This window comes from Oryza sativa, chromosome 1 (genome assembly GCF_034140825.1).
Source record: "Oryza sativa Japonica Group chromosome 1, ASM3414082v1".
Classification (NCBI taxonomy): Eukaryota; Viridiplantae; Streptophyta; class Magnoliopsida; order Poales; family Poaceae; genus Oryza; species Oryza sativa.
The window spans coordinates 7,226,094-7,240,890 of NC_089035.1; the positions used below are offsets into that span (position 1 = coordinate 7,226,094).

The window sequence follows — 14,797 nt, forward strand, 5'->3', positions numbered from 1 at the left end:
TGGGGGGTGGCGGCGGGCGAACGACGGTGTGAAGCCGACGGGGCAGAGTGGGCAGCGGCGGTGGACGCGAGGGCGGAGTGGTTGCGCCCGAAGCCGATGGGCGGCGGAGCCAAGCGGAGGGCGCCAGCCTCGTCGTCGGCGGGGAGTGGCGCCGAGTTCCTGCCCATGTGCGGCTCCAACTCGGTCGAGGCCCCCGCGCCGCAGGAGCAGAGGCGGAGCTCGAGCTTACCATCCCGTCGACAGGCAGGTGGGAGGCGGTTGCCGAGGAGGGGGTCGCGGTAGGTGGCGGCCGATGAGGAAGACGGAGGTGAGGAAGAGGGGAGGGGAGCCGGCGAGCACGAGCTTACCATCCCGCCAACCATCTTCCACTCCCGATGTTGCCTGCTCAGCTCCCCACCATCGACTCACGGTGGCATCTTCCCCAGCAGCGAGGTCCGCCGAACAGAGGGCACCAGGCAGCAGGCCTCCAGGCTCCCAATGGCGACGGGCGGCCAGCCTCCAGATCTTGGCACCAAGCGGCGGCGGCGGCGGCATCTTCCAGGTCGGCGCGCTGTCTCTTTTCCCCGCCGGCCATTGCTCGTCGTGTTGCCCTTCCGGCCGCCGTGACATGTATCCCAACATTGGGGAGGAGGAGGAGGAGGAGACGGGGTGGCCGCCGCCGTGCCGCCGCATTTGGGGTGGTGGTGGTAGGCGCGGCGGCGGGCGTGGGGTGGTGTGCGCTGCGGCGGGGGCGATGGTGGCGAGGAAGCCGTAGATGTTGGAGGTGTCGAGGGAGACGGCGCGGCCGCCGTTGAGGTCAATGGTGTCAAGGAAGCCGAGGGAGAGGGATGAAGGGAGGAGTGAGGCTGACATGTGGGACCCACGTGGGCCCTACCATTTTTAAATTATTTTCTGTGTGAACTAACTTGTGGGCCCCACGGGTTTTATTATTTTTTCGGATCGAATTGCCACATCAGCGCCACGTGAGTGCCATGTCAGTTGAAGACCGAGTCAAATTAGCCATATAAGCGCCACATCAGCCAAAACCGCCCTCAAAACCGCCGAGGGACCTAATTTGTACCAGTTTTGATAGTTGAGGGACCCGTTGTGTCTGGTTTTCCGGTTGAGGGACGAAAATCGGATTCGTTGACAAGTTAAGGGACCTCAGATGAACTTATTCCTAATGCCTTTCTCCGTTTCCAGTCATTCTTGGGCCTCAAGCCTTTTTGGGCTGAAACTATACAGTTCCCTGCGAGAAGGGCGAAGCCCCCATCTACTCAGTGCCATCCTGTTTCTGAGGAATGTATAGTTTCCACTAAAAAAAACAGCAATAAATAGCACCACCTTAATCGCTCAAATTATTTCGAGAATGTAATCCCAAAAACAATTTGAACAGCAAGGAAATGTATATTATATACGTAGCAAAGTGTGTGCAATAGTACATATTTATGAGCATATATATACTTTGCATAGCATCAAGAGCAATCAGCCTTAATCATGACAGATTGACTGCTCCTGATGGTATGTATATTTCGATAATCGATCGACAGCTAATTAATTAAGCCCTATAAACGCCATAAGGAGAAAATAATCATCGTTTAAAATCACACGAAACCAAACAAAACCAAAATAATAGTACGTGCGTGGATGCATTAATTTGGCCAAAACTTCACCGATGCGTCGTCGTCGTCGTCTGTGCATATGATCGAAGATGAACGTGTAGCAGTAGGCCCGGCCGGCCTACCGCAGGTTCATGCCGGCGAGGGGCGGCGCGCCGCCGCCGCCGCCGCCGCCGGCGGCGGCCCAGAAGTCGGAGCCGACGACGACGTCGTTGTCGGCGGCCAGGTGGGGCATGCACGAGACCGGGACCAGGCACAGCCCTCTGCTCCTCAGGTCGTCGTCCTTCTTCGCCTGTTGCTTCTTTCCATCCTTTTCTGCATCCTGTATATTAATTTACACGTATATATGAATATATATATATAATTCATGCATGCCAAATTAATTAATTGATTCAGATCTGTATATATATTAATTTGCTTATCACTGTACCTTATATGTATGTATATATACTTGGTAGTAAATTAGTTAATTACATAAATGGATTAATTAATTTGATGCTAATTAAGTACTCCCTCCATTCCATAATATAAGACACAAATATTTTTTTTCAAATGTTCCATAATATAAGGCGCCCATGCATGCATGTAATTAATTAGCACATCTTCTTTATTAAATTATTATTATTATTTAAATCCTTCACTCTTAAGATCTCTAATTCTATTGGGTGCATGCATTATATTTATTATGGTGATATAAATTAGGAGGTGATAATTATTTCTTGGTCTTTAAGTTAAGGGTGGTTGTGTTTTATATTTTGGAAGGGAGGGAGTAATAAGCTGCTTTAATTTATTCAGGTCTGCATGAATTATCAGCAGGGGCATTGATGTGTTGACTACTGCTACAGTTTAGCAACTGAAAAGCATGCATGCCAGAAACACATAAACTGAAAACAAGATATGGTATGGTCGCATTGCATCATATCGGTTCACCTCTAATAAAATTTAGCAAGATTTTATATGCATGCACAGCACATATATCAGATACTACAGTAGTATGCTACCTGGCCAGCTGGGAACTCCGGGAAGAGGCCATCAGTGCTCCTTTCTCCTGCCATTATTCCCTGCATATTTGCGCACACACAGCTGCTAGCAATGAGATCGAAATTGATCAGCTGAAGCATGGAGAGAGAGAGACAGAACGTACAGGCGTGCAAAAAGCTTCAGCTGAAATTAATCATCTAGAGCTACCCGACGTGCATATATCATTGAATCACATGTGCTACCTAGCTAGAGCTAGATCGATGGAGATATATATATATGTGTGTAGTTAGCCCCTCCATATCACGGTCCATACCTGGAACCTGTCCCTACCTAGTTATAATTTCAAGTTCAGTATACTGATTGCAGGCTCTGTAAATAATTTATGGTACCAGTACAAAGTTAACGGAAAAGAGTTGTTAATTTATGAGAGTGAATTAACTGGCGAGATTTCCTGTTAACTGTTACTTCCTTCGTTTCACAATATAAGTTATTTTAGCATTTCCCACATTCATATATTGATGTTAATGAATCAAAACATTTATATATGTCTAGATTCATTAATGTTAATATGAATGTGGGAAATACTAGAATGACTTACATTGTGAAACGGAGAGAGTATATGACCTAATGTGTATGTAGATTAATTTTAGTACCTCACACGAGATAAAGGGCTAGCTAATGGTTATTAGATTCTACAGAAAACATTGTGAAATTAAATGGGGACTAACACATATACAGTACATTATATTAAATCTTATAGGCCTTACACACAATATAAAAACCATTCCCGTACGTGTAGGGATCTGGACCACCGTCGGCATACTCAGTTATTGTTTGCTTTTACGCGGAATTAAATTAATGATGAATATATTTTATGTATTTCTGTGGTATGTTTCTAAAAATTAAAGCACGCATTTGGAAGACCGCTAGCATATGTGTGCGTGTTATGTGTATTGTGTACAGTAGATCGATCAATATAATTGTCCAATATGTGTAATGAGTAAAAAAGGTGCATATATTAGATTATTACACTACAAGAAAAATACTTTGTAGAGACATTTTTCTAGTACTGTAGAGGCACTTTTCAAATGCCTTTACAACAATGTAGAGGCATTTTAAAAAATGTCTAATAAGTGTCTTATGGTGAATTGTCTCTGTAAACGAAGGGACATTTTATAAAGTGTCTATAAGATGGTAGAGGCATTTTCTAGAGACATTAAATTGTACCACAAACATATAAAACCAATCCAAAAATGAGAATAAAATAGTTTTCTTTCTTTTGTCAAGCCTTGAACTCACGATCTCTCGGTTAAATCATTTTTATCTTAAATGCACTAACCAACTAGACTCCATATCATTACTTTTATGTTAGTTCCTTTAGTTACTTATATTTAGTCCTTTAGTACACATTATCATTCTAAAAAGTGTCTCTATATAGTTTAAAATGTCTCAACAAAATGCCTTTACATATTAGACGCATTTTATAGTGCCGAAAAAATGCCTCTACAAGATAAAATCTAACAAACTGAGCTAAAAATGTCTCTAGAGTAAAAGTTTTCTAGACAATTTGTAAAGTGCCTTTATAAAGTGTCTCTACACTATAAAACTTCTGATCTTAGAAGCAATTTGCAAAACGCCTCTACAAAAGTTCCTCTATACCAGGTTTTTGTTGTAGTGTTATTTGTGAGAATATATAAAAGCATACATGGGCATCGTGCTAGCTAGCTAGTACGTGTATTCCTTTCAGGTTTCGACAAAGGCTGTGTTTAGATCCAAAGTTTGGATCCAAACTTCAGTCCTTTTCCATCACATCAACCTGTCATACACACATAACTTTTCAGTCACATCATCTCTAATTTTAACTAAAATCTAAACTTTGCGCTGAACTAAACACAGCCAAAACACACTAATTATTCCTTCTGTTTCTTGGGTAGTACTGATGAGTACATATATTGTAATATTGATATATATCCTCCTAGCTATATATTGCATGTAATTTCTCCTCTCTCATAGATAATTGTATATACTGTATAATTATCATATACTAGTACTGCTTATATCCTTTCTTTTTCTTTTGAGTCACAAAGGGATTCCTTTCAAAAAGAGTGAAAACAAATGGTACGTGTTAACGTGTATGTATAGTTCTTGTAGAGGACACCAGAAAGCTTTATTTACTTTTGCTACTCATATATACCATGCATACCTCCTTTGCAAAAGCTTCTCCATATATACATGCTAATTAACCTATCGTATGTCTACAACAAGCCAAAGTCGAAACTTCAATTATTTCTAGGGAAAATTGGTTCCACGCCATCGAAAGTTCTCCAATTTTGCTTTGTACCACTGAAAGTTGCCGGTGCACTTTAATACCACCCAAATTTTGCTCCGTTAGCTTTTATACCACAACCGTGTACCTACTGTTAGATATTGTTTTTCCTTTTTAATTTTTTGCTAGAATATGAAGGTATATGACCATATTGCCCCTGCTCTACACATCTAAGCCCTGCATCTCGTTTTTAGTCGTGGATAGTCAGGCGTTGCTGTGCGCCTGTGCGCTGGAGAAGCACGGGCGAGCGCGCGGCGGCGCGTGGGAGGAGCTCGGCGGCAAGTGGCGGCAGGAGCTCGGGCAGCGGCGAGCGACGATGAGCAGCACCGATGGGAGGCCCGCAACTGCACGGCTTCGGCGCACGCGACGGCCTAGAACGACGAGCGGCTGCACGGCTTCAGCGACCACCCGGCCAGGGAGGACCAGTTGCTCCGGCGAGAGGCGAAAATCTGCACGGCGGCGGCCATGGACGACGAGCGGCTGCACGGCTTCGGCGGCCAGGGAGGACCAGCGACTCCGGCAGGAGGCGCGTAGCTACAGGCGCACGCTGTGGCCAGGACGATGAGCGGCTTCGGCGCAAGCACAGCTTCGTGCTCCGGTTGCATCATGCGCGGCGGCGGACATACATACAGGCCAACGCCATGTATGGATTGGTTGCGCTTGAGGCTTGACCTTGTTGACCAGAAACAAGGGCATTTTAGATATGCTTAACGGGAGAAACTCTGACTTACACGGAAATGGTATGAAAGCTAACGGAGCAAATTTTGGATGGTATTAAAGTGCACTGGCAACTTTTAGTGGTACAAAGCAAAACTGGACAACTTTCGGTGGCGTGGAACCAATTTTCCCTTATTTCTAAGGCACATAACCTTTAGTTGCACGTGCCCAACTAAGCTTCTTAATTAACTGCAAGTACACTTTCACGTACCTAAGTATTGTGCGTCTATATATATTATACTTGCATCACTGAGAGAGAGACTTACAGTTTGCTGTTGCATGGGGTTCGCAGAGCAGCATTGCCCCAAGTATGGGTAGCTGAGAGCCTACAAATTAGACAACGAGTACTAGTCATGTACTTGCTTATATATTATGGAGATGCATTTGCCACTGAAATAATAACGATGAAGGATGTTTGGTTCCAACACCAAGATCAATTTTGTGTTCAATTCTTAACACGTACAATCATACTTTTATTATTATTATTATTCGACATCAAGTTTCTCCTCCTTAATTTAAGAGAGAGAGAGAGAGGGGAGATGTCAATGCATGCAATCAACAAGAGGGAATCTACAGTATTACTGAATTACTGATTTTTTTTTAGAACTACTGAATTACTGATGTATCTGAATTACTAGCTATAGAACAAGACATCACACATGTTGCATGTACTACTGAAGGGTACATGCATGTGTGCAACTTGCTGCTGTGGCTTCAGCCTGATGCGCAGGCTGCAGCTGCTACGATGACCCAGCCATGCCATGCATATGCAAACGAGCTTTAACAGCGTGCTCTTACACCCAGCCCCACACATGCAGTACCCTTCAATATAAGTCCTCTTTTTTAGGGGGGTTCACCTATTTACATAATAATTTCTGTCACATGTATACGTGTAAGCCCCACATCCTGCTGCTAACCTCACATTTGGTAATTAGATATATATATATATATATATATATATATATATATATATATATATATATATATATATATATATATATATATATATATATATATATATCCAAATATGCTTGCATTGCTTCAGAAGTTAATTAATTGCACAAACGAATGATTCAAAGAGACAAATCAAAACTGAAACAGAAAGTTTTGAGCTTTCCTTTTTTATCAAGACAGAAAACATGCATATGCATTAATTAGTGGATAGCTTGGTACTGCGATATATAATCATTCATACTTGATATAATCAATTATCAGAAATTATTAACATATGCATATATAGCTTTATAGATCAGAGACAGACACACACATGCACTCTGAAGTTAATTAGAACTCTCTCTATGTATATATATGGATGGAAATGATAGAAATGGAGTGGCTAATTGATTAGCCAGGGTGAGAGAAGGGGTTGGACCTCAATTTGACCCAGGAGGAATCTAATGTAACCAATGGTCTCTTGCAGTACGGATGCAGTGTCAGTCTGCAAAAGAAGGAACACGTATACATGTCAGAGACTTGCTTTACTTTCACTCACACGACTCCTATAAAGTGAAAGAAGCTGCTGCATGCAGCTCAAAAGCGAGGAGATGGGCAGAAACTACACTATGCTACTCCAGTAGTACATTTGTTAATTTGTACTACGTGTTACGGTGTTAGCAGTACATTTGTGTCATTGTGTGTGTGTTAACAACAGTTGCAAAAAGGAAAAGGCCAGAGTTCAAAGCCTATACATGCACAAGAGATTCAGATGTACAAACAACCATGCGTAAGAATATTTTTGACATGTTGTGCATGAACTAGAACTACCTAGGTACTAGAATATATGCATGCACATGCAAAGTATAAAATCTACTGGTAGTAGATATATTTGGTGCTAGCTAGGCTAGCCTCTTTGTGTGCAGTTTACAAATATAATGCAGTGCACTACTACATCCATTTCAAAATAATTGTAATTCTAATTTATTTAGCATATATTAAGGTTTAAGATGAAAGACTATGGTACTTCTCATTAAATGATGTATAGGTAAGAGTGGGAAGGTAGTTGAGGATAAAATAGGAATAAATCTGAATAAAAAATGATATGGAACAATTAGTAATGTACAGTGACAATTATTTTAAGACAAATTTGAATATAATTATATTGTGGGACAGAGGTAGTATTACATTAACTAGTGATTTGTGGTTAATTAAGTTGCTGTAGTACCTTGCCAAATGGGGAAACTATCTGGTGAAGAGCTGTTATTCTGTCCCCAAGCCTCTCCTTCCTGACCTGAAATAAAATGTTTGGTATAGAAGAGATACAAATTATGTATTGTAATGCATGCAATGTAGCAAGCTACGATCTTCAATTCCATTGATGTATTTGTTCTGCGAGGACACGTACACTTTCTAAATGTAAACGTGACCACATACACAAGACCTACGACAAAATTAAATCCATCAGAAACCAGAGAATCTTAAAGTGTTAATGTTAATTTCCCTTACATCTTTTGTTTTACAGGCTAGATTGTATATACGAGACAGATTCCAAAATGCGGTTAGCTAGGCACAAGATGAACATATACTCCAAAGATGATAAAGTGAGATATGAAAAGGAGTGCGTGAAGAAACCTTTAGGGTAGATTGCGCTGAAGAAGAGGCTTGAACCCTAGCCTTCTTAAGAGCTGAACCTGTCTCTGTGCTGTTACACTGCAGCAGCAGAGAAACAACAAATTAAACAAGCCAATGCAAAAGCAAGAACCATCATGAGGCCATTCCATCCTTGTCCCAAGATGAGCAACTATATATAGCTAGCTAATAAGGTCGAAAATATATATAGCTTAGCTAGCTCAGTACACACTGACTTTATGGATGTAAAAATAAATAACTTTGCCCGTGTGGCATGATGCAATTAAAGTGTATCCATCTCTCTACAACCTTAGCAAGGGATCATCATGAAAGCAAGATCCCAAATGAAAAGTTTGAAACATGGGATCAGGTTTGGCACATGTACATGCATAAGCAGCAAACAAAAAGTGATTTTTTTCCCTAAGGGACATGGAAAATGTAGTAGCTTTTCACCAAAGGAGGGAAATTATAGCAAAGCTCAATTGAGTCATTCTGCACAATTACCAAGGAGATCACATCTGTGAGAATGTAGAAAGAAAGAAGAAATTTCCATACAAATTTACAAAATGAATTTTCACAGTACAGTCTTGATTAGTTTTTTTTTCTCACCTCCGACGAGTTATCTGACTGGCCTGCATGGTGTTTCCTCGTCAACTCCGGCTCCGCCGCCGGCGCCACCGCCGCGGTGTTGGAGAAATCCATCATGCTGCTGCCGAGGCCGCTGGTGGTGACGCATGACCTAGGAGAGGATGCCGCCGCCTGCAGGAGCATCTGGCTCAGCTGCGACTTGCAGCTGCTGGCCTCCGGCGATGCCTGCAGGATCCCATCGCCGGCGCCGCCGCCATGTCCATAGAAATCATAAGCAGCAGCTGATGCCTCGTGAGGCATAGAGGCCTCATCATCTAGCCCTTTGGACAGGAGAGCTGTGGCCACACTGTATTTCTCGTGATCTCCAACTAATCCACCACTGCTTATGATTTGTAGTTTCCCAAGGCAAGTAGGAGTACATGTATACACACATATGCAGGAAGAAACAATTAGTGTCAAGTTAGTGCCATGCATGTGTGAGATGTACATGTGATTAATTGCTGATTAGCAAAGCACCCAAAAGCGGAATAAAAGCAGCAGACAACTGCTTTAACTACTTTCCTCGCCTGAAGTAATTAACCTACAATTACTTTAACAATCAAATTAGCTAGTGCACCTACAATTTCATGACTAGACCACAGAGAATTAATTCAGAGATGCATGGAGAGAGGGTAATTAATTACAGAAGCAGTTGTCTCCATGACTGATCTGGCATGCCGCTGATGATCTCCTGCTGCTGCACATCGCCATGGAAGCTCCCAAGAGGATGAAGACCAGTGCTGAGATTCACCTCAGGAATGTTCAGACATGGCGATGAATTAGAAGATGCATGAAGCAGCAGCTGCTGGGGGAGGAAGAGCATGGAGGCTGGAGACGAAGCTGCATCTTGCTCCTCAGAACAAGGCAGCTGCCTCAAGCTGCCCATGATGCTGCTGCTGCTGCTGTTGCCCGTGCCAACCCACACCATCTGCTGCACCAAGGAGGAGCTCTTCAACTCCCCTCCACTACTCAGCATGCTAGCTTGATTGAGATGAGCACAGAATAATTGCAAGGGGAGAAAAGAATTTTTCTTGCAATTGCAACAGATATATATATCAAGGTGATATATCTCGTTGTGTTGTTGTTGTTGCAAATTTCCTGTGCAAATCTCAGGTCAATCTTTAAGGTCTCTCATGGCCTTTTTTTAGAGCTTTCTTTCATAGCTCCTTTATCTTTCTAGAGATGGGTCTAGTGAGAGAGAGAAAGAGAGAGAGAAACAAGAGAGAGAGAGAGAGAGAGGAGATGAGAGAGATTGGAGGGGAAATGGGCATGGCATGTTTGGAGAGGAATCTGGGCTTTTGTTTTGTTTGTTTTATCTTCCTTTTGCTTCACTCCTTTCATTTCTGAACTTTCCCCTGCAATTCTTCTCCTGCTTTTGTGATGTCCATTTTTTTTCCAAGCCTCCTCTCTCTCTCTCTCTCTACTTTTGCTTTATCAACAGAAATCGGGAAAGCTATGTGCGACACACAATTTCTGGGCAAAAGGGAGCAGTTTATGGAGGGTTGGCATTAGTTAATTGGTTCTTATGATAACTCAACTACAATTAATTAAGTATTGGTTGGTGACAGTTACCAGCAAGAGCCTTACTACCTTATCCGGTCAAGGTTCTTTGATTTGGATTTACTCAAGTCTCCAGTACTGATCAGCATTTTTATTTTTGGTATAAACGATTTTAATTAAATAGATCCACCATTTAGCGCCCTTAACGCCGTGGTAATTAGCGGTTCCGTGCTTTCAAAATTTTAATCTTTAACTAGTTAGATTCTACATGCGGTGGAACCATTCCACCTATAGGGCCGTGTTTAGTTATTTGGCCAAAATTGTTTTAAAGTATACGTGCACATATTTGAAATATTAAATATAGATTAATAATAAAATAAATTACAGATTCCGCCTGTAAACTGCGAGATGAATTTATTAAATCTAATTAATCTATCATTAGTAAATGTTTACTATAGCATCACATTGTTAAATCATGACGCAATTAGGCTCAAAAGATTCGTCTCGCAATTTACATGCAAATTGTGTAATAGGTTTTTTTTCATCCACATTTAATACCCTATGCATGTGTCCAAACATTTGATGTGACATTTTTGGCAAAAAAAAAATTGTGATCTAAACACCCTAAGTTCAAGTTCTAAACTTATTATTCTTTCAGTGATAGACGACACACCCGTTAACAACGAGGTACTCATGATACCTTCGTAATCTCAGGATATATATCGGCCCAGTCTTTCGAGGGTTCATTGAAGTAGAGTATGCATATGTGTATTGATAGAAGTGAGTGTGCACGTGTTGTGAGCGTATGTATTTGTACTGTATTTCCTAAAAATATATAACTTTCATTAATATTTCGCTTTCAGTTACAGTATACTGCCCACAACTACAAACTACCAAATACTGATCATATACAGTAAGGGTTCACAAAACATAACCACTATATTATCATTGTCGTTATATATCGACCTTATTGCGAAGTGAGCTTAACTCAACTAGTTAGGTTCTCATGCATATCGTGTGACGTGCCCAACGATAACAAGGCATCCGTGATGATTTTCTCAATCTTAAGATATGACAGTTTTGTCTTTCGGAGATGCTCATAGGGACATGATGTGCATGTGTGAGTTCATATATAAGAGTAAGTGTGTGTGTGTTATGAGTGTTTTTGTTTATATTGTGTTTCCTAAAAAAAAATTCAAGCTTATTAATGAGGTGCACATCGGTAAAACTTGGTGGAATTCGGTACTATTCGGCGAATTGTTTCAATTCTTTTAGTTAACATTTAGCATATTGGGGTAGTTTTTTTCTTTTTCAACACACACCACCCACGACATGCATGGAGACTCCATGATAAAGGCTGAACTAAACAAAATCCCCGCTATTATTATAAAGCATTCTCATGTGCTTAAATATATGGACACTAAAATTTTAACTCCTAGCCTAGCCGTAGATGAAGTTATACACGCACAACTCCACCTCTCTACTTAAATTAATTAGCACGTGCTTAGTTTCGGTTTATTCACTAGTACAACATATGCGCAGGATGTAAACATACATGTGGTCAAATAATATATACTCGATGTATATAAACTTACAAGATAAGAAACTTGGGTTGATGATTAATCTACCAAACCCTAGCTATAGCCCGTATATATAGCAGGCCACCTATATACTTCCTCCGTTTCAAAATGTTTGACACCGTTGACTTTTTTAAATACGTGTTTGACCATTCGTCTTATTCAAAAAATTTAAGTAATTATTTATTCTTTTCATATCATTTGATTCATTGTTAAATATACTTTTATGTACACATATAGTTTTACATATTTTATAAAATTTTTTTAATAAAACGAACGGTTAAACATATGCTAAAAAGTCAACGGTGTCATACATTTCGAAACGGATGGAGGGAGTATATTATAGCTAATTTAGCTTGCGTTAATTACACACTTACCGACGACGACGTACCCCGGCCCTTTGGATCAATTATTCCATCCATGCAATGTGTGATAGATTTACTTGAGGTAGACGCTAGCTTAGCTTAATTAGCTACATCTACCGACAATTCAGCACTGAGACACACTCAGGCTGCAGTGATCGATCTCGATCGATTGATCAATATCGATATAGGAGTATATCGCTATCGATCGTGGCCGTCGATGGATGGACACACGCACACGTGGCGATCTTGCTGCCTCGAGAAGCATATGTATGTGCATGCGTGATTGATGGATTGATTGCGAACAAAACAAAACAAAATTGTAGATAAAATTTCTGTAAATACTCGTATATTTTAGTTCTTTAAAAGTCGAAAGCTGACAAATAAAATTACGATAAAAAATCAAAATCAACTATATGATTAAAATTTTAATCTCACGTTTAGCTACAGCTATAAGCTGATCTCGAGCAAACGATGGTCAAACCAGGAATGATTTGTACGGTTGAGATTCCTCTGTTAGTTGCTTGATTGCTCCCTGCGTACGTCTCCGGACTCTTGGAGAACGACATTAGTAATTCTCTCGATCGATCGAATCGAATCGAATCTATGTATTTTGTGTGGTGGCCCATGCATCGGGCGGTCGCGTGTACATGGAGCATGGATGCATAATTGGCTAGCTAATTGCCCAAAAGAAGAAGCAACCTACTAATCCCCTGTAGATGATGCATACTCCTACATGCATGGCTAACCTAGTGGTTGCATATTCCATAGGCTAAATTCCTTTTTTTTTAAAAAAAAACAAATGTTGCATATATGCGATTGGATATAAAAGCCGGGTAAAAAAATACCCTTAAAAAAAACATGCATGGCTAGCTACTCTCGTAGTTGGCATTATACTTTTGTTAATTATGTACGGCCCGGCCGGACACATCGATTGATCAGTTGGGAGCTAATCTTGATTAATTTGACCAAATTAATGATCGTTTGGCTTAACTGATAAGCACTACTCGTTGCAAGTGAGTGTTTATCCCTTTACTTCTTTCATTTTTAGTACTTCTGTAATTTGTATAGGTCAGTTCAATTCTCGGAGAAGGTTCAGAGCAGAGGTAGACGAAGCAGGAGAGAGCACCTGTGCTTTTCCGGCCCATGTCTACGGGAGACCCACGTCGGCGCATGTCCGGCCGGCCCAATTCTTCCGGAATTACAGCCCAGTTCACGTGAAGACTGGGCCTTCTAAATGGACCATGGTTGAGCCCATTTGTGAACCGGCACATCTATAACGAGCCCATCCTAACTTAATTTGGGTATCTTTTGTGTGTTGCCGGTGTTGGTCGTGTGAAACACTACTCTTCTGATCCATCGATGAATCTTGAGCGATTACAGCAATCATTCATTCATCTTCTGACGTAGTAGTGATTTCGTTTCTGCAGTACTCTTGAACACGCTGTACATATATACCCCCTCTGTCCCTAAACATTTGACTGCGCTTCGGTGAATCACTTGAGCCCTGAGACATTTTCGGTGCCATGGAGCTAGACCAGTGTGCTATTATGCTTTCTTCAAAGGATGGCTGCTTCCAAGCCCACCTCCTGGTTGTCATCGCTCGATCACTTCCTTTTCCACTAAGTGATTGCTTAGGGACCTTAGCGTACGATCTGGGCTGTTTCCCTCTCGACTTTGGATCTTAGCACCCAATCAGTCTGTCTGTACTAAGGATGACGGCCTGTATTCGGAGTTTCCCTGGGGTTGGTAAAGCGAAATGGGGGCCACCCTAGCCCATTGAGTGCTCTACCTCGGGCCTCCCCTCATTTCTGGGCTGCTTATTCGTCATCACGGAGTAACCTGGTACCTTTTCTTAGGCGAGCGACTGAGACGAGAGCTTTCAATTATGTCGTTTTGGTTAAATCCTAGAGAGCAGCGAAAGAAGCCCACAGAACGGAGCGGTTATTTTTCCTGTAAAACTTGAAGAAGTCTCTGATGGACGGAAGGGAGCGGGAGTCAGCTCCCTTCCTATGAAAGACACGAGCTTACTGGGATGATACCCCTGAAGGGGGATACTAGCCACCCCTCATTGAGTATGATCTGAGATCCCGATTACCTTAGCACGACAGTATGTAGGGATACGTTCAAAGTGGAAAAGAAAGAAGACTGCCGTTGCAAGAGCCATTGATTCAACACTCTGACCAGGGGAAGGGAAGGTAGTTCTCGAACAAGCACTCGAAAAGATTCTGGAGGATCCTTGTGATTAGGTACTCAAACCTCACTATAGACATATATATCGTTGGCCTCGTCTCGTGAGTTAACACATTTGCTTGCTAGCGAGTGAAGTGATCCCCTTCTTATTTTAGTACCTTGCACGAACGATAGAAATGAAAATGGAAAATCCTACCTCCTCTACCTCTTTGACAGCCCATCTTTTTGTCTCAGTGGAGTCTTTCAGTGGCATGTTTCAGTCCGCTCATCTTTCTTCTCAATCTACACCTCGTTCCGCGAGAGCCCTATCCTCGTTTCGAAATAAGGGACTGTAGTGAGGATCGAACCCAG

General features: G+C 41.7%; 1 protein-coding gene across 7 annotated transcripts; it reads right to left on the reverse strand.

Annotated features, from left to right (window-relative positions):
• Positions 1-1,364: 1,364 nt before the first annotated feature.
• LOC4325885 (transcription factor bHLH68) lies at positions 1,365-10,111 on the reverse strand. 7 transcript variants are annotated; one of them, XM_015767743.3, is made up of 9 exons: positions 9,459-10,074; positions 8,797-9,154; positions 8,191-8,268; positions 7,964-7,999; positions 7,784-7,849; positions 6,995-7,060; positions 5,889-5,948; positions 2,600-2,659; positions 1,365-1,920 (listed from the first exon to the last, which is right to left on the reverse strand). In XM_015767743.3, exons 1-9 carry the CDS (start codon positions 9,788-9,790, stop codon positions 1,720-1,722), a joined length of 1,257 nt encoding a protein of 418 aa, XP_015623229.1. In that variant the 5' UTR covers positions 9,791-10,074; the 3' UTR covers positions 1,365-1,719. The 7 variants fall into 7 exon arrangements, with proteins under 7 accessions (XP_015623229.1, XP_025879889.1, XP_025879902.1 ...); XM_026024104.2 differs by having other exon boundaries at positions 8,797-9,157; XM_026024117.2 differs by having other exon boundaries at positions 2,600-2,681; positions 8,797-9,157.
• Between the last annotated feature and the right edge of the window lie 4,686 nt (positions 10,112-14,797).